Here is a 22,082-nt window from a genome sequence, read left to right on the forward strand (position 1 = left end):
GGAATTTCAATTGGGTCGATTCCTACATTTCCTGCAAACAGGATTGTCTATGGGCCTCAAGTTGGGGTCCATTAAGGTTCAAATTTCGGCCCTGTCGATTTTCTTCCAGAAAGAATTGGCTTCAGTTCCTGAAGTCCAGACTTTTGTAAAAGGAGTACTACATATACAGCCCCCGGTTGTGCCCCCAGTGGCTCCGTGGGACCTTAATGTAGTTTTGGATTTTCTCAAATCCCATTGGTTTGAGCCACTCAAATCGGCGGATTTGAAATATCTTACATGGAAAGTAACCATGCTACTGGCCCTGGCTTCAGCCAGGAGAGTGTCAGAATTGGCGGCTTTATCGTATAAAAGCCCATATCTGATTTTCCATTCGGACAGGGCAGAACTGCGGACGCGTCCTCATTTTCTGCCTAAGGTGGTGTCAGCGTTTCACCTGAACCAGCCTATTGTGGTGCCTGCGGCTACTAGCGATTTGGAGGATTCCAAGTTGCTGGACGTTGTCAGGGCATTGAAAATATATATTTCAAGGACGGCTGGAGTCAGAAAATCTGACTCGCTGTTTATACTGTATGCACCCAACAAGCTGGGTGCTCCTGCTTCTAAGCAGACGATTGCTCGTTGGATTTGTAGCACAATTCAACTTGCACATTCTGTGGCAGGCCTGCCACAGCCTAAATCTGTCAAGGCCCATTCCACAAGGAAGGTGGGCTCATCCTGGGTGGCTGCCCGAGGGGTCTCGGCATTACAACTCTGCCGAGCAGCTACGTGGTCGGGGGAGAACACGTTTGCAAAATTCTACAAATTTGATACCCTGGCTAAAGAGGACCTGGAGTTCTCTCATTCGGTGCTGCAGAGTCATCCGCACTCTCCCGCCCGTTTGGGAGCTTTGGTATAATCCCCATGGTCCTGACGGAGTCCCCAGCATCCACTAGGACGTTAGAGAAAATAAGATTTTACTTACCGATAAATCTATTTCTCGTAGTCCGTAGTGGATGCTGGGCGCCCATCCCAAGTGCGGATTGTCTGCAATACTTGTACATAGTTATTGTTACAAAAAAATCGGGTTGTTCTTGTTGTGAGCCGTCTGTTCAGAGGCTCCTACGTTGTCATACTGTTAACTGGGTTCAGATCACAAGTTGTACGGTGTGATTGGTGTGGCTGGTATGAGTCTTACCCGGGATTCAAAATCCTTCCTTATTGTGTACGCTCGTCCGGGCACAGTATCCTAACTGAGGCTTGGAGGAGGGTCATAGGGGGAGGAGCCAGTGCACACCACCTGATCCTAAAGCTTTATTTTTGTGCCCTGTCTCCTGCGGAGCCGCTAATCCCCATGGTCCTGACGGAGTCCCCAGCATCCACTACGGACTACGAGAAATAGATTTATCGGTAAGTAAAATCTTATTTTTATAAACAAGACTGTCTCAAGGTGTGTACACACGGTAAGATTTTTTCTTGCAATTTTGACTATATAGTCAAAATCGCAAGAAAAGTTAGTGCAGATCGCAAGGTGAAAGTCACTTTGCGATCCCGATTGGTATCGCAAGCCTAGATAGACTGTGCAGGCACATCAGTTTTGACTATCTAGCATAAAAATGTAGTCAAAATTGACACTTAGCCAAAATCGTACATAGGAGCTGATTCAGGTTGGATCGCAAATCGCAATTCAACCGGAATTTTTGTGGTCGTCCAAAGGGTGCATGCGCAGCGCCCATACCGCACATGTGCCCGCACTTTCCGTGGGGGCCCGCTGAAAATGTGATCGCCTCTGCATGTCAATCAGGCCGGGGCGGTCCCGGAGCGGGGGTGCGGGAAACACTCCGATTCCAGGGAGGAGATGGAGCGTTGCTGGGGGCGTGTCAGGGGCATGAGTGATGTCACACGCAGCATCCGCGATGGGTAAGATGGCACCGGGTCTCCTGCGCCGGCAGGAGACAGCAATAATTTTTACGATGAGGTAGAAATTGTGAGGCGATCGCATAGTGAGAATCGGGGTTAGCCCAAATCTCACCATGTGTACACACCTTTACAGAGTAACTTCTTTATTTGTTATTCTACAAAAGTCAATGTTATTGTATATTTTATTTTATTTTTCCTTTTTGGCTGCACAATTTTTTTTTTATATGAGCAATATATAAGAAAAAACACAAAAAAAACACACAAAAAACAAAACAAAAAAAACCTTGAGGTTCCATAGCAGACTGTTGTGTTATGTTCATGCACACAATACAGTAATTAGTGTAATGTGCTAATTTGTTATCATTAATACCCCTTGAACACAGCTATGAACACAGGTTATTGGCACATGAGCGCGCATAACCCATGTTCTTGTGCGGTCTGAAAGACGCCAGGGGAAGAATACCGGGTCGAGCGACCCGGTATTTCAACCCTGGTAGTGAGCAGGGTTGAACTCGTGTTCAGCCCGACTCACTGGCCCTCATTCCGAGTTGTTCGCTCGCTAGCTGCTTTTAGCAGCATTGCACACACTAAGCCGCCGCCCTCTGGGAGTGAATCTTAGCTTTGCAGAATTGCGAACGAAAGATTCGCATAATTGCTAATAAAAATGTATTTGCCATTTCTGAGTAGCTCGAGACTTACTCCTACACTGCGATCAGTACAGTCAGTTTCTTTCCTGGTTTGACGTCACAAACACACCTAGCATTCGCCCAAACATTCCTCCGTTTCTCCAGCCACTCCCGCGTTTTTCCCAGAAACGGCAGCGTTTTTCCGCACACACCCATAAAACGGCCAGTTTCCGCCCAGAAACACCCACTTCCTGTCAATCACACTCCGATCACCAGAACGAAGAAATTTCTTCGTTAAGCCGTGAGTAAAATACCTAACTTTTTGGCAAATTTACTGCGCAGTTTGCGACAAATCGCTCCATTGCGAAAACCACTAACGAGCGAACAACTCGGAATGAGGGCCATTGTGCGGTGTGAACGGGAGCCGGGTTGACGCGACCCATTTCCCGTTCACTGTGTGTGTATGGGCGTCGCTTGGAGATCATGTGATCTCCAAGTGCCATCACCGCCGGCGTCACGAAGCCGGCAATATGCCGGGTTGAAGACAGCGGCGGGGCGCCTGAGGCGGGTCGCACCCTGGGAGCTCCCACGTCAGGCTCCTGGGTGCAACTTGCCTCAGGTGGTGTGAAAGGGGTATAAGTTAGTCAAAACTTCACAAGGATATAAATAACCATTGAGGTTCCTACATATCATGGGTTATTGAATCACCCACACCCCTACCCTAAATGTGGACACTTTTTTATAAAGTCTTACTGTACATAGGGCGGCGGGCCCACAGCCCAATGTGTGTATTTTAGTTTTAAACTTGTTTCTTTTTATCCTTATTTGCAATAGGTGGCTGCTTGGGGAACTCTGGGCACAATTAAACCACTGAAGAATTTTGAACCGGCTGCTGACATTGAGAAAATTAATGAGACACTGGAAAGCAAAGGTATTTATGTTTACCAGCTGCTGATGTACTGGTGCTGTACACTCAGAATCAGTAAAGGCTTTAAGCTTCCAAATAAATTTAGAAATCTTTCTGGATTTGTATAGAAAACTCTCTCTAGTGTATGTTCTCACTATGGGGGTCATTCCGAGTTGATCGTGGCTGTGCTAAATTTAGCAGAAGTGCAAAAGCATCGCACAGTGGCGATGCTTTTGCATTTGAGGAGTAACTCTCTGCCAGCGGTCTGGCCACGCCTCCGTTGGCTGGACCACGCCCCCTAAATGGCGACTTAACGCTGCCATCCAGCCCCCTCCCATCCAGCGACCGCCTCTGACTGTCAATCAGGCAGAGGCTAACGCAAGGCAACACCGGCGCATGCTCAGTACTGACCCGTTCGCACTGCTGCGATAAACTGCAGCGTGCGTTCGGGTCAGAATGAACCCCTATATACCATAGGTTCTCAAACTCGTCCTTCAGTATCTTACACAGGACTTTATTCAGTAAGGATTGCAGTTTCTGCTAAGTAGCAGTTTCTGCAATCAAATAATTGTCGCCCAGAAATGAAGAAAAAAGTCCCATTGCAAAAATTGCGAATGAATCGCAATGTGCGGGCTGATCGCAAAACCATACGCAAGTACAGGAACATCGAAGATTTTTCCTATCTGCGCCAGGAAAGGTCATCCACAATTTTTGCGACACAAAAGGCTGGAAGTGGTCATCGCTCATGTCAGAGGCTCTCCTTAAAAACGCCTGGGCACGCATGCATTTTTTTCAGACACACCCCAAAATGCCGGCTTCCTGTCCGTCAAACAGCGGTTGAATTACGATCACAATCTGTATGCAATGTCAGACGCTATATTTGCTCACGCATGCGCAATACGAACACTGCACATGCGCAATTGTTCGATAATCGGACAGATTGCGAATCACAAATTTTGCAATCTTTACTGAATAAGATCCACAGTTCACATTTTACAGGTCACTCAGCAGGTGCACAGGTGTATTCATTACTCACTGACACATTTTAGAAGATCCATATGTGGATATAATTATTTCACCTGTGATTCTGTGAGGAGACCTGAAAAACATGCACTGTGTGGGGTAATGAGGACAGAGAGGGTTATTCAGAGTTGTTAGCCAACCAAAAATTATGCTAATTGGTAAAACCATGTTGCACTGCAGGTGGGATAGATGTAACATATGCACAGAGAGTTAGATTTGGGTGGGGTGTGTTCAAACTCAAATCTAAATTGCAGTGTAAAAATAAAGCAGCCAGTATTTACCCTGCACAGAAATAATATAACTCACCTAAATTTAAATCTCCCTGCACATGTTACATCTGCCCCACCTGCAGTGCACATGGGCGGTAATTCCAAGTTGATCGCAGCAGGATTTTTGTTAGCAGTTGGGCAAAACCATGGCCCTCATTCCGAGTTGTTCGCTCGCAAGCTGCTTTTAGCAGCATTGCACACGCTAAGCCACCGCCTACTGGGAGTGAATCTTAGCATATCAAAATTGCGAACGAACGATTCTCAAAAATGCGATTATACACTTCTTAGCAGTTTCTGAGTAGCTCCAGACTTACTCGGCATCTGCGATCAGTTCAGTCCGTTTAGTTCCTGGTTTGACGTCACAAACACACCCAGCGTTCGCCCAGACACTCCTCCGTTTCTCCAGCCACTCCCGCGTATTTTTCGGAAACGGTAGCGTTTTTTCGCACACACCCATAAAACGGCCAGTTTCCGCCCAGAAACACCCACTTCCTGTCAATCACATTACGATCACCAGAACGATGAAAAAACCGTGAGTAAAATACCTAACTGCATAGCAAATTTACTTGGCGCAGTCGCAGTGCGGACATTGCGCATGCGCATTAGCGACTAATCGCTCCGTTGCGAGAAAAAAATAACAAGCGATCAACTCGGAATGACCCCCCATGTGCACTGCAGGGGAGGCAGATTTAACATGTGCAGAGAGAGAGAGATTTGGGTGTGGTGTGTTCAATCTGCAATCTAATTTGCAGTGTAAAAATAAAGCAGCCAGTATTTACCCTGCACAGAAACAAAATAACCCACCCAAATCTAACTCTCTCTGCACATGTTATATCTGCCCCCCCTGCAGTGCACATGGTTTTGGCCAACTGCTAAAAAAAAATCCTGCTGCGATCAACTTGGAATTACCCCTATGGTCTTGCCCAATTGCTTACTTTTTTTGGTTGCTAACAACCCTGAATAGCCTTATAGTTTTAGAACCTATGTAATAGCCTTTTGAGACAGAAATGTCTGAAAAGCTTGGCTTTTACCCTGCATTTGAGTACCGGGTAGTTTTGCCGGTCCCTGCCTTGCCCTCCTTTCACACAGTAAAGCAAATTACCTGGTCAAGAATTTTTACCCAGTAATTTGCGGATCAACACGAGTGTTTCGTCTGTGTGAAAGGGTCAATCCAGGTCGAAATTCCTGAGACTCCGACCCTGGTAAATTCCTGGGTTGAAGTCTGGGAATTTGAAGCCCTTTCACACAGAAAAAGGACCCGTGTTAACTGCTTCACCCGGATATTTGACTTTCTGTGAGAAAAGATTATTACTAAACTGATATCTTCTGGGGAAAAGTCAGATAAGGTGATGGGAGCTGATTGCGAGGCAACCAAATGTTGATTCATGTAAAACTACTCCCAGCACTGCTTCTGCATCCTAGTCTAAAGTGCTTTGCTGTAATGCAGGAAACACTACACTATGCGGGTTCACTATGGCTGGCCGGCGGTCGGGCTCCCGGCGACCAGCATACCGGCGCCGGGAGCCCGACCGCCGGCTGACCGACAGTGTGGCGAGCGCAAATGAGCCCCTTGCGGGCTCGCTGCGCTCGCCACGCTACGGGCACGGTGGCGCGCTACGCGCGCCACACTATTTTATTCTCCCTCTATGGGGGTCGTGGACCCCCACGAGGGAAAATAAGTGTCGGTATGCCGGCGGTCGGGCTCCCGGCGCCGGTATACTGAGCGCTGGGAGCCCGACCGCCGGCATACAGAAGACCACCCCACTATGCAGTCTGCATCTTGCGTGTTTTTGCAATGCACATGCTCTAGAACCAAGCTTACGCAAGAATCTGCGATTGCGCAGTACTGTACGCCCTTCATTTGCATCTCCATTTGTGACTGAAGTGGCGTAACTGGGTCATAGTGCCTTCTCCCATCTCGTGTCGGGGGATCCACACGTTAGGCACTGGCACTGTGCCGGAGTCTACCAGGCATACCTCAGGAAAAAAATGGCAATTTTTTCATTGTGCATGTGCAGGGCCGGTGCTAGAGTGTTCGGCTCCCCCCTGCAAATGATAAATTTGCGCCCTCCCATACTTTACAGAGGGACAGCACGCAGCAAAAAAAGGTATGTGGTCTCACAGGGGCGTGGCCACACAATAGTACCCCCATTTCAAATGAATCCATACAGTAGCACAATCCTATTCACATTACACCGCACGCAGTAGCGCCGCTTATACGCATAGTGTCCCCAGTAGTAGCGCCGATTACACACTTAGTGCCCCCAGTAGTAGCTCCATCCCCTATGCCCATTTAGGCCTGCCCCTTTCACCATCCACAACACTGCTGAAGGGAGAGGGGGTGCGGACTCTTCAAGCTGCCGGCGCCTCTGCCTGTGTCTGTAGTATGACAAGCAAAGCGGCAACCGGCAGCAGCAGCAGGGGACCTTAGCACAGGGATACAGAGCAGGGAGAGCACCTCTCCAGCACAGCGCTTCCCTGCACTGCATCCCTTTGCTGAGTGGGTAGCGCCGGGCCTGCGCATGTGCATATCTCCAGGAAAGTGGTGGTGCTGCCATTTTTCTGGGGCTTTCTTCAGAGGCGGCCGCAATAGGGCACTATGTGGTGGGCCATTCCGAGTTGATCGTAACTGTGCTAAATTTAGCACAGCTACGATCTGGCACTCAAGACATTCGGGGGGACGCCCAGCACAGGGCTAGTCTGCCCCGCATGTCAGTGACGGCCCCCCTACCCCCTGCAGAAATGCAGAAGCATTGCACAGCGGCGATGCTTTTGCATTTGAGGAGTAACTGTCGGCCAGCGCAGCTCCTGCGACTGGCCAGGAGAACCTCTTCGCTGCCCCTGGTCACAGCGGCTGCGTGTGAAGTCCTGCAGCCACTGCGCCCCCCCCCCGCGCACGGTCCGTGCCCCCAAAACGGCAGCCAAACGCCGCCATGCCGCCCCCTCCTGCCCAGCAACCGCCTCTGCCTGTCAATCAGGCAGAGGCTATCGCTAGGGAACGAAGTCCTTCAGCCATCCGCATGCGCCGGCGCACTGTGGCGCCGGTGCATGCGCTGGGATAAACTGCAGCGATAAATCGGGTCGGAATGACCCCCGTTAAATGGCTGCAGGGCGTAGTAAGTGCAGGGAGATCTAATTCTCAACTAGGTTTAAAAGCAAAAAAAATAAACTTTCAGGTGTCATTTTAACATAATGTAAATGTCAGAAAATAAAAGGAAATTACACAGTTTGTAGACTGAGAACGTTGCCATCTAATCATTTTAATTGTTTTTCTCTGAATACTGACAGGGATCTGGCGAACACTTATTGACGTAGTGACTCTGCTCAACAATGATCAGAGGCAAGAGGTGCTTCAGCTGTACAAGACGGAGGTTCAGCAGGTACAGCCAAGAGATCTCCACTCATTTCATTGTGTTGTTAAAACATATCCCAGTGAGTATTAGACTGTCAACTGACAACGGGCCTGCTACAGATTATTTATTACCAGTTATTTATATAGCGCACACATATACCCCAGCGCTGTACAGAGAATATCTGGCCATTCACATCCGTCCCTGCCCCAGTGGAGCTTACATTCGATATTCCCTATCTCATACACTCACAGTCATATTCACGCTAGGGTTAATTTTCTTGGGAGCCAATTAACCTACCAGTATATTTTTTGAATGTGGGAGGAAACTGGAATACCCAGAGGAAACCCACGCAACCACGGGGAGAATATACAAACTCCACACAGTTAGGGCCATGGTAGGAATAGAACCCATGACCTCATTGCTGTGAGGCAGTAATGCTAACCAGTACATCATCTGTACTGCCGCACTGTGTCAACCCTTTACCTGGGTTTTCTGGGTAATGGTGTGTATTTAAACTCTTCCCCTTTGCAATGCTTCTCACCTTGGGGGTAATTCCAAGTTGATCGCAGCAGGATATTTTTTAGCAGTTGGGCAAAACCACATGCACTGCAGGGGAGGCAGATATAACATGTGCAGAGAGAGTTAGATTTGGGTGTGGTGAGTTCAATCTGCAATCTAAATTGCAGTGTAAAAATAAAGCAGCCAGTATTTATCCTGCACAGAAACAAAATAACCCACCTAAATCTAACTCTCTCTGCAAATGTTATATCTGCCCCACCTGCAGTGCACATGGTTTTGACCAACTGCTAAAAAATGTCCTGCTGCGGTCAACTTGGAATTACCCCCATTGTACTTCTCTAGGTATTAGTGCCTCCACCCGAATCTTGACGTGACATGCTCTTCTGGGGAGATTTCAATTTCAGGAATACCAGAGGGAGATGTGGTCTGAGGTGCTACAGTTGCTGCTGCTTACATGGAGGCATTAGTATGGTAATACAGCAGGAAGCCTCTGATATAAGTAGACGCCTCCTGCTTGCATTAGATACCCATGCTGTGTCCTTGGACGCAGCGGTTCATCTGCGACACCATCAGCTGGCTGCATGACCCATGTGGTCACACATGATTGCCACCGTAGATCCAACAAAGAGGTCACACAATTTCTGTCTTCCGATGGAGATCCCGGCCTCAGCACTCCCCCAAAAAGGAGATGGCATGCTTCCATTTTGGGAAATTTTAGCCGTTACCGCCTTCAAATGGCAGCAGACCGTCAATAACTGACAATCTGTAGCCATAGTGCGTCCAGTGACACCGGACCTGACCTGCATATGCGCTGTATGATCCGGTGCATGCGCAAAGTACCAAAGACCGGTACTTGTCGGCATGAGCTGCACTACCATCGGGACCTGAACCAAGCTCCATGTTAGTACAATCCCATGTCTGAAGGGATGCAGTCAGTTTACCAGCTGTTGGGATCCCGGAGTTCAGGAGACCGACGCCGGAATCCTGACACCCCGCCAATAAAACGACAACTAGAAACCTGACACTGGCACATTATTCCCACTCAGTTGGTGGATCCACGCCTCCAAAGGAGTGGGAATAGAACCGGGCCCAATGCGTGGCAAGGGATTCCGGCAGACGGGATGGAGCTGTCGGTATAGTGAAAGCCGCCATATATATATTTCATTTAGAGTTGTTGCCAGTTTTCCTGCATCTCTTCATACCCAGCCATGATTTCAGTTTGCAGAGCGGGCGCATGAGATTAGAGCGTATTCTTGCTATTTGGAGACCATTGAGGTTCCTGGTGTAAGTTTACATATGATTTGCAGGCGGACAGGATGCCAGCTGTCAGTATCCTGATAGCGACATCCCGCCCGCCAGAATGCCAGCAGCCGGGCGAGCGCTACAAGTCCCCTTGAAGGCTCGCTGCGCACGCCATGCTGTGGGCTTGGTGACTCAGTGCGCTCAACACAGGATCTATTCCCACTCTATGGGTGACGAGTGGGAATAGTCCGGTTGCGCCGGTATTCTGGCTGTTGGCATTGTCGGCTTTCAGGATTCCTGCGTCGGTATCCTGACCCCCGGGATCCCGACAGTAGTCAAATTAAATGTATCCTCCTGGTATATACCCATGCACAGCGCTGGTGCTAGGGTGATCAGCGCCCTCCTGCAAACTATAAATTTGTGCCCTCCCCTTACTTTACAAAGGGACAATACACGTCGAAAAAGGGATGTGGTCTCACAAGGAACGGGCGTAGCCACACAATAGTACCCCCATTTAAAACACCCCCAGTAGTGGCGCTGCTTACACATAACACCGCAGTTGTAGCACAGCTTACACATAATGCCCCCAGTAGTAGCGCCGCTTACACATAATAAACCCGGTAGAAGCGCAGCTTACACATAACGCCTCCAGTAGTAGTGCTGGGGTGTTGGTGGTCGGGATTTTGGCGTTGGGATTCCAAGTAACATAATAACATAGTTGGTGAGGTTGAAAAAAGACCAGTAGTCCATCGAGTTCAACCTGAATTATATTATATTCCCTAATCTATTCTGGTTAAAGGCTATATCCTCGGATATCTTTTTCTGTTAGAAATTTATCTAACCCATTTTTAAACACATTGACTAAGTCCACCATTACAACCTTCTCCGGCGGTGAATTACACATTTATAAAGCCCTTACAGTGAAGAATCAAAATTTCCTCTCCTCAAGCCTTAGTGAGTATCTGCGTGTTTTGTGTAGAGGTCTCTTAATAAACAATCACCTGATAGCTCCATGTATTGTTCCTTTATATATTTTTAAGTATTAATCATATCTTCTCTTAGTCGTCTCATTTCTAGTGTAAACATATCTAACCTAGAAAGCCTCTCCTCATAGTCCAGTGTCTCCAACCCCTTAATCAATTTGGTAGCTCGCCTCTGACCTTTCCAAGTTCTAATATGTCTCTTTTATAGTCTGGCACCCAGAACTGTACACATACTCAAGATGCGATCGTACCAATGATTTATACAGGGGGAGGATTACACTCTCCTCTCTTCCCTCAATTCCCCTTTTTATGCATGCTAATACCTTATTTGCAGGGTAACAAAAAACACAGAAGGATGTCTCTTGTCTGAGGGACATCGACACATCCTTCCATTTAGATAATGCCGGCAGCAACCGCAGGCCACGGGACTTATCAACCCTCCCTGAAAACCCCTTCCCCACAGGCTAGCATTTCTTTTCCTGCAACAAAGTTGCCAGCCCTGACCCGCTATGTAAGCGGAGCCTAATTGATTTGGGCACCAGGCTGGATCCTGTTCCAGAGAGACTTCCAGTCAGTGACCTATTGTACTAGACCTAGATCATTTATAGATATGTGCCCCACCATGGAACCCTGCGGTATTCCACTGATTTCTTTAGCCCAGGTGGAAAACATCTTATTAACCACCACTCGCTGTTATACAGCCATTTACTCACTCAAGTACAAATAGTGTTTCCTATACTGAGCTCCCTTAATTCGAAAAACAGCCTCCTGTAAGGCAGTGTCGAAAACTTTTGCTAAATCCAGATAAACCACATCTATTGGATTACCCTGGTCAAAATTGTCGCTTACATTCTCATAGAAGCTAATCAAATTAGTTTGACATGACCTACTTCTCACAAAACCAAGTGATGTTGGAGTTCTGGAGTCGGCATTTTGCCCGCATGTCGGATTTCGGCACCAGGATTTCGAGTACCGGCACCCAACCGCTGGCATCCTGACCGCATCCCGTACACACATCACACTTAACATTTGGTTTTGGTTTTAAACTTTGGGGAAATTGTTTCAAAATGTTTACTTCTCATCCTGCAGGACCTGTTGCAGAACATTGGCAAAGCTCTCTCTGGAGATCTAGAGAAGGTAATCATTGGTTTGCTGAAGGCTCCAGCTGCCTATGATGCACAGGAACTGAAAGCAGCAATGAAGGTGAGCAGATTGGTTCTGAGGTTCCTTCAGCCTCCTGGGTGTTAAACTATCTTCCAATCGGTCATCTTGTCGACGTCAGAGTTTACTAAAGGTCCAATTCTCTATGTCATGTTGTCCCTCTTATGGTCACCAGTGCTGGTGAATTGAACAATCACCAGTTATTCAGGCAATCCCTGGTTATTCAGGCAGTTATCGTACAGGTTGAGAATTCTGGAGGTTTGCTTGGATTGGTTGTGGCTCTTATCCAGTCAGCTGCTGAAGTTACTACACTGCTCCAGATTGAAACTCTGGGATAAATTTAAATCTTAACAAACAGTTTCTTCAGTAATCCAATGTCACAGATAAGGTAGATGTCCATAAGTAAACAAAAAAAAATAAAATTATTAGTCTTCAGTATTTATTAAATGTAATACAAAATGTAACTTATATTAAAGTTTATATGACTCTCTTTATATCTTGAAGTCCAAAGACATAAAAGACAACTGTGCAGTTGCAGGGGGGTAAAGGTGGAAAGAGGTTAAACAGACTTGTCTAGATCATAATAACCAGTGTTTGTGTTCTCTGATGCAGGGTTTAGGAACAGATGAAGCCACATTGACTGAAATCCTTTCCACAAGATCAAATGAACAGCTCAGAGAGATACAGACATGCTACAGGCAAGGTAAGAGAGCTTACCCTTATCATTATGGTGTCACTCACCTGTATATCATACAAAGTGTATGGTGGAGGGGGGCTGAATTGCGCACCCTAATTCTAAACATAATAAAAGGTGCTACCATGCTGAGACTTGTAGTGCCACTCAGAAAAAAAGAGAAAATGCAGTTGCACATTCTAAACACTGAGACGACTGCTTATCGGAGCAATTATAATAAACTCTGTAATTTTACATGGAATAAAATTGAGGTTCTTAGCATAATTTTAGGCAAAAATATGGGCCCACTTACCTCAACTAGGTGACCTCAACACGTGGGTCCCTAACATACTAAAGGTTCATGGCTTCGCTCACATGGATCTCTGTTACTGCTCAGAAGAACTAATTTTACAAAGACAGTAGTGCCTATCTAATATTGGATGTATATTTTATATTGTACACACTGATCACAAAATATCTTTGTAAACAATATTTGCAGTTTACCTCAGTTTCTTTCTTGGTCACTAAGCTATATTATGATGAAAACGCCATCCAAATTCTTTCAGTAGTTTTTGTGTGATGCCGGAATGAACAGACAGACAAACAGACAAAAATTAAGTTTTCTTTTTGTCTCCATAGTTCATAAACAGTCCCTAGAAGTATATTTCAAAACAAATTGCTATGTACACACACAACCCTCACAGTTGTATTAATTGTATAGATGCTTTGAAGAGCAGGGTTCTTAGTGTTGAGAGTGTGCATCTGCATTTTCTCTTTATTCTGTGTATCCTACAAAGTGTGCCGGGGCAAAAGCTATGGGCTTACCCTGCACAGTAATTCACAGATCATACACTTATATCGGATTTTTCCAGACAGCTGCTGAAGATGCAAGAATAAGTCTGCATGAAGTGCACCCTCTGGTGCTTACCATGTGGGGTAGGGGCAGTAACTGAGTAGATCTGGGAAGAGCTTTGGCCATGCAGTCTGCTGTAAGCGTAGCTTTGAGCTATTGCCTTATCTGCCCAATGTTTTAAAGTGACAATCATTTAAAAGGCAAAACCAGGCTGGTAGTGCCTTTAAAACGATTTCCACTTCCACTCATCGACCATACTCGCTGGAATCTCACAGCTGCCTGCAAGTTGCAGGCTATTACATTTACCCCCACAAGTCTATCCAGGTTTTCGTCATAAATTAAAACTAAAAAGAGAAAGAGAGAGAGAGAGAGAGAGAGAGAGAGAGAGAGAGAGAGAGAGAGAATTGTGCTATAAATTCATAGTGAAACTCTTTCTCCCAGGAGTGTGTAGGCAGTAGTGTACATAATAGCCCTCATTCCGAGTTGTTCGCTCGCAAGCTGCTTTTAGCAGCTTTGCACACGCTAAGCCGCCGCCTACTGGGAGTGAATCTTAGCATAGTAAAATTGCGAACGAAAGATTAGCAAAATTGTGAATAGACCCTTTTTTGCAGTTTCTGAGTAGCTCCACACTTACTCTGCAACTGCGATCAGTTCAGTGCTTGTCGTTCCTGGTTTGACGTCACAAACACACCCAGCGTTCGCCCAGACACTCCTCCGTTTCTCCAGCCACTCCTGTGTTTTTCCCAGAAACGGTAGCGTCTTTTTGCACACTCCCATAAAACGTCCAGTTTCCGCCCAGAAACACCCACTTCCTGTCAATCACATTACGATCACCAGAACGAAGAAAAAACCTCGTAATGCCGTGAGTAGAATACCTAACTGCATAGCAAATTTACTTGGCGCAGTCGCACTGCGGACATTGCGCATGCGCATTAGCGACTAATCGCGCCATTGCGAGAAAAAAATAACGAGCGAACTCGGAATGACCACCATAATTCCTCATTGCCCATAATGAAAATATTCTGCATAATCTGCAACAGTCATAACCCCAAATTCCCTTAATAGCTTGTATTCAATTGGTGCGAGAGCAGCTTACGTCACTTGCTGTAGTTGGTCATAGCGGATTTACACCTGCTGTAGTTAGTGATAGCGGATTTACACTTGCTGTAGTCAGTGACAGCAGCTTTACACTTGCTGTAGTCAGTGATAGCAGCTTCTAGTCATAGGCAAAGAGATTCTTATTTTTGTTTTTGTCTTTCCAACAAAGAATATAAAACTGAACTGGAGAAAAACATTATGTCAGAAACAAGTGAGCCATACACAGGCCTTCTCCTAGCACTGGCCAAGGTAACAATCAGGGCAGAATATTTTACAGCTTCCATAATGTCCGCACCCATAATATGCAGTTAAAATGTGTGTTTTCTTCTAGGGCAAGAGAGAAAAGGATTCTGGGATAATTGACTATGGACTCATTGAGCAGGATTCTAAGGTTGTAACTATTAGGCAGATATATGTTTTAGTGCTCACTCTAGTGCTGTATGCTGGTAATGTCATCTCTAACACTATAAAGCAGACATAGGGGCTGATTCAGAGCGCTATTGCCGCAGCCACTGCGTCTTTGCACTCAGCGTCTGCGTGACAGCAAATGCCAAAGGAGGCATCTTGTGTTGTGTACACAGGCGCCTCTTGCCGGCTTCTATGATCTGCTGCAAAGACGCTACATATTGTAACACTGAACAATCTGCAGTATTTTGTCTTCATAGTTCATACGTGAAAATCTAGACTTGGAGTTTAGTGGTCCTATAATGCAGTGATATGTAGCACTCATATAATGCATTGACGTGTCTAGCAAGCCAGTCATTACAGTAATTGCTGTGTCTGATAGCACTCCCCTATACAGTGTTTTGTATTGAATTCTACTGTTCTCAGATTCTGAGTGAATTGGGACCTAAGAATACTTCCAACAGTGCTCAATGGATCACAATCCTTACAGAACGGAGCCAAGGACATCTTAGACGAGGTAATTACAGCATAAGTAATGTGGAAACTGTCTTAACCTTACCTGGAACGGTAGAATGGGATGCAGCCAGATGGACTGATAGCCGCATTCCATGCAACCATGCCCTCATCCTTCATCCTCCATAATTTTAAAGGGAAATCTGGTCCTGGAGGCTTCACCAGGCACATCAGTTAGCACAGCCAGTGAAGGAGCATCTGCAGGAGTCATGGAACCGTCAGCCGCAAGTGCTCCCGGGCTTGCACATAGGGAGCAAGGAGAAACCACAGACCCCAGAGGACTGGGAGTTTAACCCAATGGCGGGTGTAGGAGCAAAGGTGGGAGGTGTACTATAAGAAAGTGCCACTGGGGGTGCACACGTGTGCTGCCCAGTGACACAAACAGAACGAGAGACAAGGGAAAAGCAAGAGGGCAAGCTGCCTCAAAGAGCCACTAGGAACGGTAGCAGATCGCTTAGGACAAGGTTTAATGACAAGAGAAAAGAGGGAAATTTTAAATGAAATGGAAAGATTCAGGCTCAGTCGTGCTCATCAAATTAATTAGTGCAGTTTCATGAAGTGATTTTCTCGCATAACATTGCCATTAAGTCAAACATTGGGCCAAAAACATGCTCAGCACAAGCCAAGCCACATAGAACCTGGCACACCAAGAAGCGCCATTTGGTGCAACTGCAGCAATAGTATATGTAGACGCATATGTAGAACTCTACTTTGGGGTATAAAAGAGGCAGCAATGAAAAACAGCTGCAGAGAGAGAGAACAATTTAGAAGCATTGGGCCCCATTAAAATGTTGCTATAGGGCCCACAAAGTTCTAGTTTCAGAACACCTACCACCAGGGGCGTTTCTAGAGAGGAGGTGACCCGTGCGCAGACTCCATGTGTGGGCCCCTCCTCTCCTGTAGCCATCACCACCGCTGTCAGCGCTGAGACTCTGGCACAGTGCCAGAGTCTACAGCGCATGCGCAGGACTCCGAAAAAATGGCCGCCGCACCATCTTTCCGGAGTCCTGCGCATGCCCTGTAGACTCTGGCACTGTGCCAGAGTATCTGGCGTTCAGTGCACTAGCAGCGGCGGTGACGGCTACGGGAGAGAAGGGGGCCCACACACAGTCACCGATGGACTCCGGAAAGGTAAGTATAGAAGTAATGGGTGCGGTGTGGGCCCCCTCTGAACTCAGGGGCCCTTGTGCACCACACACGTTGCACCCATTATAGATACGCCAGTGCCTACCACACGTTACCAGACTCTGCACAACTTTCAATTTTGACCAGGATTGCTGTCTGTTGGGAGACCCACCACATTGGTTATTATAACTGTAAATTCATGTATGTAACGGGTCAATATACACACATGTCCACAGTGATCATACTACATTGCGATTATAATCACATTTCTCTCTTTCACAGTCTTCATTTTATCAAAAAACCCAACTACCACTGTGATTTGCAGGATATTTGTTATCCAGAATTACTGCAACCACTCAAAACTTGAGTGACATATTTCACATGTTTTTCCATTCAAATACTCTGTTCACATATTGTCTCACACAGCTTGTGTATACCTGTACATAATGAATAATTATTGTACAAGCGCTATGTTATGGTTATTACCTGATTTTAACGCGTCACAATCAAAATTTGATTTTATAACTGTCTTAAACAATTTTATTTGTAACAGTGCCCCAACACCAGAGTCCTACTTTCCCTGTGCAACTTTGATATTATTACACCTAACAAGCTGGTCATATTTAACACCGTTTAATGTGCAACTTGTAAATGGACCAGAGTCATCTTAGTCACTGTCCTTCACCCCATTCCTGATTCTTTCCATCCCGTTATACTTACCACCCATGACTGGTCCACTTCTATCCCGTCATCACTGCTGTGGCTCCCATGAGCATTTTACACCTAATGTGGGAGCAGGGTCCAATTTTAGAATATTAGATTTATATGATTTGTCTCTCTGACTGTCCAGTGCTTCACCATTTTTTGCTGCTATACAAATGATTTTGATAATAGCTGCAGCATCGTTAAGTCTGTTTACAAGTATAACTGTTGTGAACACGTTGACCATTCTCCTAATAACCATAGGACACAGGACAAGTAGGTAATACAAAAGTTTTGTGACTCATGAATCAGATTGTATATTTATGTGGCACATATTGTCTACTAACCATTCCTCATATTGGAGTCTAGTGTTTGACCACTTCAAGAACTCTACCTCTGTGGATATAGAGGAAAGTATTAAAAAGAATTTCAAAGGAGATTTCCAAAAATCCTTATTGACCTTAGGTGAGTACCTGTATCTGCATTGACACGTTCACACGGACAAGATTGTGTCAGTGATCTGAGGAAAGTTGTATTATTATCCTTTGTGTCTGTAGATCCAACATGTTGTCACGCTGTACTTCAGTAGATAAGTGCGCCTCCATCTGTATATCCGTTTACGTCCCTGGGCCTGCTCATTGTAATGTGGTATACAATAACTAGAGGGCATTATAACATTACATAATATGAACTTGGGTACTGTAATGTGGCACAATGGGGGTCATTCCGAGATGATCGTAGCTGTGCTAAATTTATCACAGCTACGATCATTCACACTGACATGCGGGGGGATGCCCACCACAGGGCTAGTCTGCCCCGCATGTCAGTGCCCCCCCCCTCCCCCCCGCAGAAGTGCAAAGGCATCACACAGCGGCAATGCCCTTGCACTTCAAGAGTAGCTCCCGACCAGCGCAGCTTTAGCGTGCTGGCAGGGAGCTACTCGTCGCTCCCCGGCCTGCAGCGGCTGCATGTGACGTTATGCAGCCGCTGCGGCCCGCCCCCCCCATTCGGTCCGGCCACGCCTGCATTGGCCGGACCAAACCCACGAAGCGGCGGCCAAACGCCGCTGTTCCGCCCCCTCCCGCCCAGCAATCGCCTCAGCCGTTTGGCATGCACCGGCGCACTACACCGCCGGTGCATGCGCAGTAGGGACCCGTTCGCTCTGCTGCATCAAAACGCAGCGAGCGAACGGGTCAGAATGACCCCCATTATGCAGTGTAGGCATTATAGTGTTGCATAATATCACTGTGTTATAATGTGAATTGGGGGTCCTGTGTTGCATAATGTGTATGGGCAGCCATACTATTTGACATATTGTGAACTAGGGCACTACTATGGGATGTAACATTAACAACTGCTGCAGGGAGGTGTCTCTAAGCAATGATGTAATATAAGCAGTGGTAGACATGTATATAAAATGTATATACAGTAAGAACTATTTCAGAAAATACTTCACTTCCAGGCAGTACAGCTACAGTAAGGCATCGGAGTCTAGCACAGACGTTAATAGCTTGCTGTGAGTTACTGTAGATGACAAGGATAAGTAGAATGTCATATATTGACATGCCAACACATACATGCAAAAGACAGTCTGTAGCCATCACAAATTTACATGTCATGTGGGATAACTTATTAACTTGCTGAATATTCGTATGGTTGTCACATGGTAATGTGAGATTCTGTATACTTTTAGTGGCTGTGGCTAAAGACACCCCGCTCTATTTCGCGGACAGGCTGTACAATGCAATGAAGGTAACGGCTTCTCTGTGCTATTAATTCGTTATCCTAAAGCAGACACATCATACGGTTTATGGGAGGACAAATAACATCTCGATGGTCATCATAAATACTCTCACAGCCTTGCAACCTGTTGAGCTCTTACTTGCTATAATTATTATTTATTATTTTATTTATTTATTAGCAGTTTCTTATGTAGCGCAGCATATTCCGTTGCGCTTTACAATTAGAACAAGTTATAGAACAAAACTTGGCAAAGACAGACAGACATAGAGGTAGGAAGGCCTTGCTCGCAAGCTTACAATCTATAGGGAAATAGGCATTGATACACAAGGATAGATGGTACCTGTTGCATAATGGTCCACCAGATTGCTAGGTTCTTAATGGGTTGTATGATATGATCACCCAGCAATGTTGGAAGACAAAATGTGAGGTTATGTGGACTGTACAGAGAGGATGTAACTGGATAGGGAAGCATTGAAGATTATGTGGGTGGGTCTGGAATGTGATAGGCTTGTCTGAAGAGATGAGTTTTCAGGCTATAATGTGTTGTAGTAATTTATTTATATCTACACTACGGCCTACGTAAAACAAAAATAACTTGCATTTGAGCTTACTACTCTTTAATTCCATATATATATATATATATATATATATATATATATATATATATATATATATATATATATATATATATATATATATATATATATATAAACTTTCACCTATATTTCTTTATACACATAAACAACATGTACATAATGTTCACATTTACTTACATTTTTTCTACCTTTGTAGATAATCTTGACTAATTTTCTCATTCAGGGTCTGGGAACCCAAGACTCGGATCTTATCCGTATACTCATTTCTCGGAGTGAGGTTGATTTATTGAGCATCCGAGCGGCATACAGGAAAAAATATGGAAAATCTCTCTACTCATCAATCCAGGTACTGGACAGTTTATTGTATACGAAGTTCACTGGTGCTTCCACCATGGGTGCAGGTTGTGCAGTGACCGTAGGCCAGTATGCCCTCTGCAGGTAAATTGACTTATGAGCCAACCCTACATGTAGAGTTGTACAGTCACAGTAGGGCGATTCCTTCTAACACAGGCTCTGATTCAGCTACTCTCCTGCATTAAGCTGTTGGTACATAGTATAAATTTATAAAATTATGCAGGAACTGCAGTCACAACATTATTTTATGAAAAAAACTTGATGAACATGCCCCTAATGCTGCAGTTAAAGTATAGGATATCTATATCTATGGTTTGCAGCACCTGACTTGACTTGCCATAATATCCCTTGAATCTGGGACACCTATCATTTCTCTGACGTCCTAGTGGATGCTGGGGACTCCGTAAGGACCATGGGGATTAGCGGCTCCGCAGGAGACTGGGCACAAAAGTAAAAGCTTTTAGGTCACCTGGTGTGCACTGGCTCCTCCCCCTATGACCCTCCTCCAAGCCTCAGTTAGATTTTTCTGCCCGAACGAGAAGGGTGCACACTAGGGGCTCTCCTGAGCTGCTTAGTGAAAAGTTTAAGTTTAGGTTTTTTATTTTCAGTGAGACCTGCTGGCAACAGGCTCACTGCATCGAGGGACTAAGGGGAGAAGAAGCGAACTCACCTGCGTGCAGAGTGGATTGGGCTTCTTAGGCTACTGGACATTAGCTCCAGAGGGACCGATCACAGGCCCAGCCATGGATAGGTCCCAGAGCCGCGCCGCCGGCCCCCTTACAGAGCCAGAAGACAGAAGAGGTCCGGAAAATCGGCGGCAGAAGACGTCCTGTCTTCAACAAGGTAGCGCACAGCACTGCAGCTGTGCGCCATTGCTCTCAGCACACTTCACACTCCGGTCACTGAGGGTGCAGGGCGCTGGGGGGGGGGCGCCCTGAGACGCAATAAAACACCTTGGATGGCAAAAAAAATGCATCACATATAGCTCCTGGGCTATATGGATGAATTTAACCCCTGCCAGAATACACAGAAAAACGGGAGATAAGGCCGCCGAGAAGGGGGCGGAGCCTATCTCCTCAGCACACTGGCGCCATTTTCCCTCACAGCTCCGTTGGAGGGAAGCTCCCTGGCTCTCCCCTGCAGTCACTACACTACAGAAAGGGTTAAAAAAGAGAGGGGGGCACTAATTACGCGCAGTATTAAATAATACAGCAGCTATAAGGGGAAAAACACTTATATAAGGTTATCCCTGTGTATATATATATAGCGCTCTGGTGTGTGCTGGCAAACTCTCCCTCTGTCTCCCCAAAGGGCTAGTGGGGTCCTGTCCTCTATCAGAGCATTCCCTGTGTGTGTGCTGTGTGTCGGTACGTTTGTGTCGACATGTATGAGGAGAAAAATGATGTGGAGACGGAGCAGATTGCCTGTAATAGTGATGCCACCCCCTAGGGGGTCGACACCTGAGTGGATGAACTGTTGGAAGGAATTACGTGACAGTGTCAGCTCTGTATAAAAGACAGTGGTTGACATGAGACAGCCGGCTACTCAGCTTGTGCCTGTCCAGACGTCTCATAGGCCGTCAGGGGCTCTAAAGCGCTCGTTACCTCAGATGGCAGATATAGAAGCCGACACGGATACTGACTCCAGTGTCGACGGTGAAGAGACAAATGTGACTTCCAGTAGGGCCACACGTTACATGATTGAGGCAATGAAAAATGTTTTACACATTTCTGATAATACGAGTACCACCAAAAAGGGGTATTATGTTCGGTGAGGAAAAACTACCTGTAGTTTTCCTGAATCTGAGAAATTAAATGAGGTGTGTGATGATGCGTGGGTTTCCCCCGATAACAACTGATAATTTCTAAAATGTTATTGGCATTATATCCTTTCCCGCCAGAGGTTAGGGTGCGTTGGGAAACACCCCCTAGGGTGGATAAAGCGCTCACACGCTTGTAAGAACAAGGGCTCTACCCTCTCCTGAGATGGCCGCCCTTAAGGATCCTGCTGATAGAAAGCAGGAGGGTATCCTAAAATGTAT

General features: G+C 46.1%; 1 protein-coding gene across 2 annotated transcripts in view; it reads left to right on the top strand.

Annotated features, from left to right (window-relative positions):
• Positions 1-22,082, top strand: part of LOC134981000 (annexin A2-like) — a 62,447-nt gene that overhangs the window by 34,575 nt on the left and 5,790 nt on the right. For both annotated transcript variants that reach the window (XM_063948067.1, XM_063948068.1), the window contains 10 exons: positions 3,357-3,453; positions 8,010-8,101; positions 11,908-12,021; positions 12,592-12,682; positions 14,773-14,852; positions 14,935-14,994; positions 15,435-15,525; positions 17,718-17,813; positions 19,042-19,100; positions 19,911-20,033. In XM_063948067.1, coding sequence (XP_063804137.1) covers positions 3,357-3,453; positions 8,010-8,101; positions 11,908-12,021; positions 12,592-12,682; positions 14,773-14,852; positions 14,935-14,994; positions 15,435-15,525; positions 17,718-17,813; positions 19,042-19,100; positions 19,911-20,033 — 903 coding nt within the window. The remainder of the gene's footprint in view (positions 1-3,356; positions 3,454-8,009; positions 8,102-11,907; positions 12,022-12,591; positions 12,683-14,772; positions 14,853-14,934; positions 14,995-15,434; positions 15,526-17,717; positions 17,814-19,041; positions 19,101-19,910; positions 20,034-22,082) is intronic.

The sequence above is a fragment of the Pseudophryne corroboree genome, chromosome 12, assembly GCF_028390025.1.
Source record: "Pseudophryne corroboree isolate aPseCor3 chromosome 12, aPseCor3.hap2, whole genome shotgun sequence".
In the NCBI taxonomy this organism is placed as follows: domain Eukaryota; kingdom Metazoa; phylum Chordata; class Amphibia; order Anura; family Myobatrachidae; genus Pseudophryne; species Pseudophryne corroboree.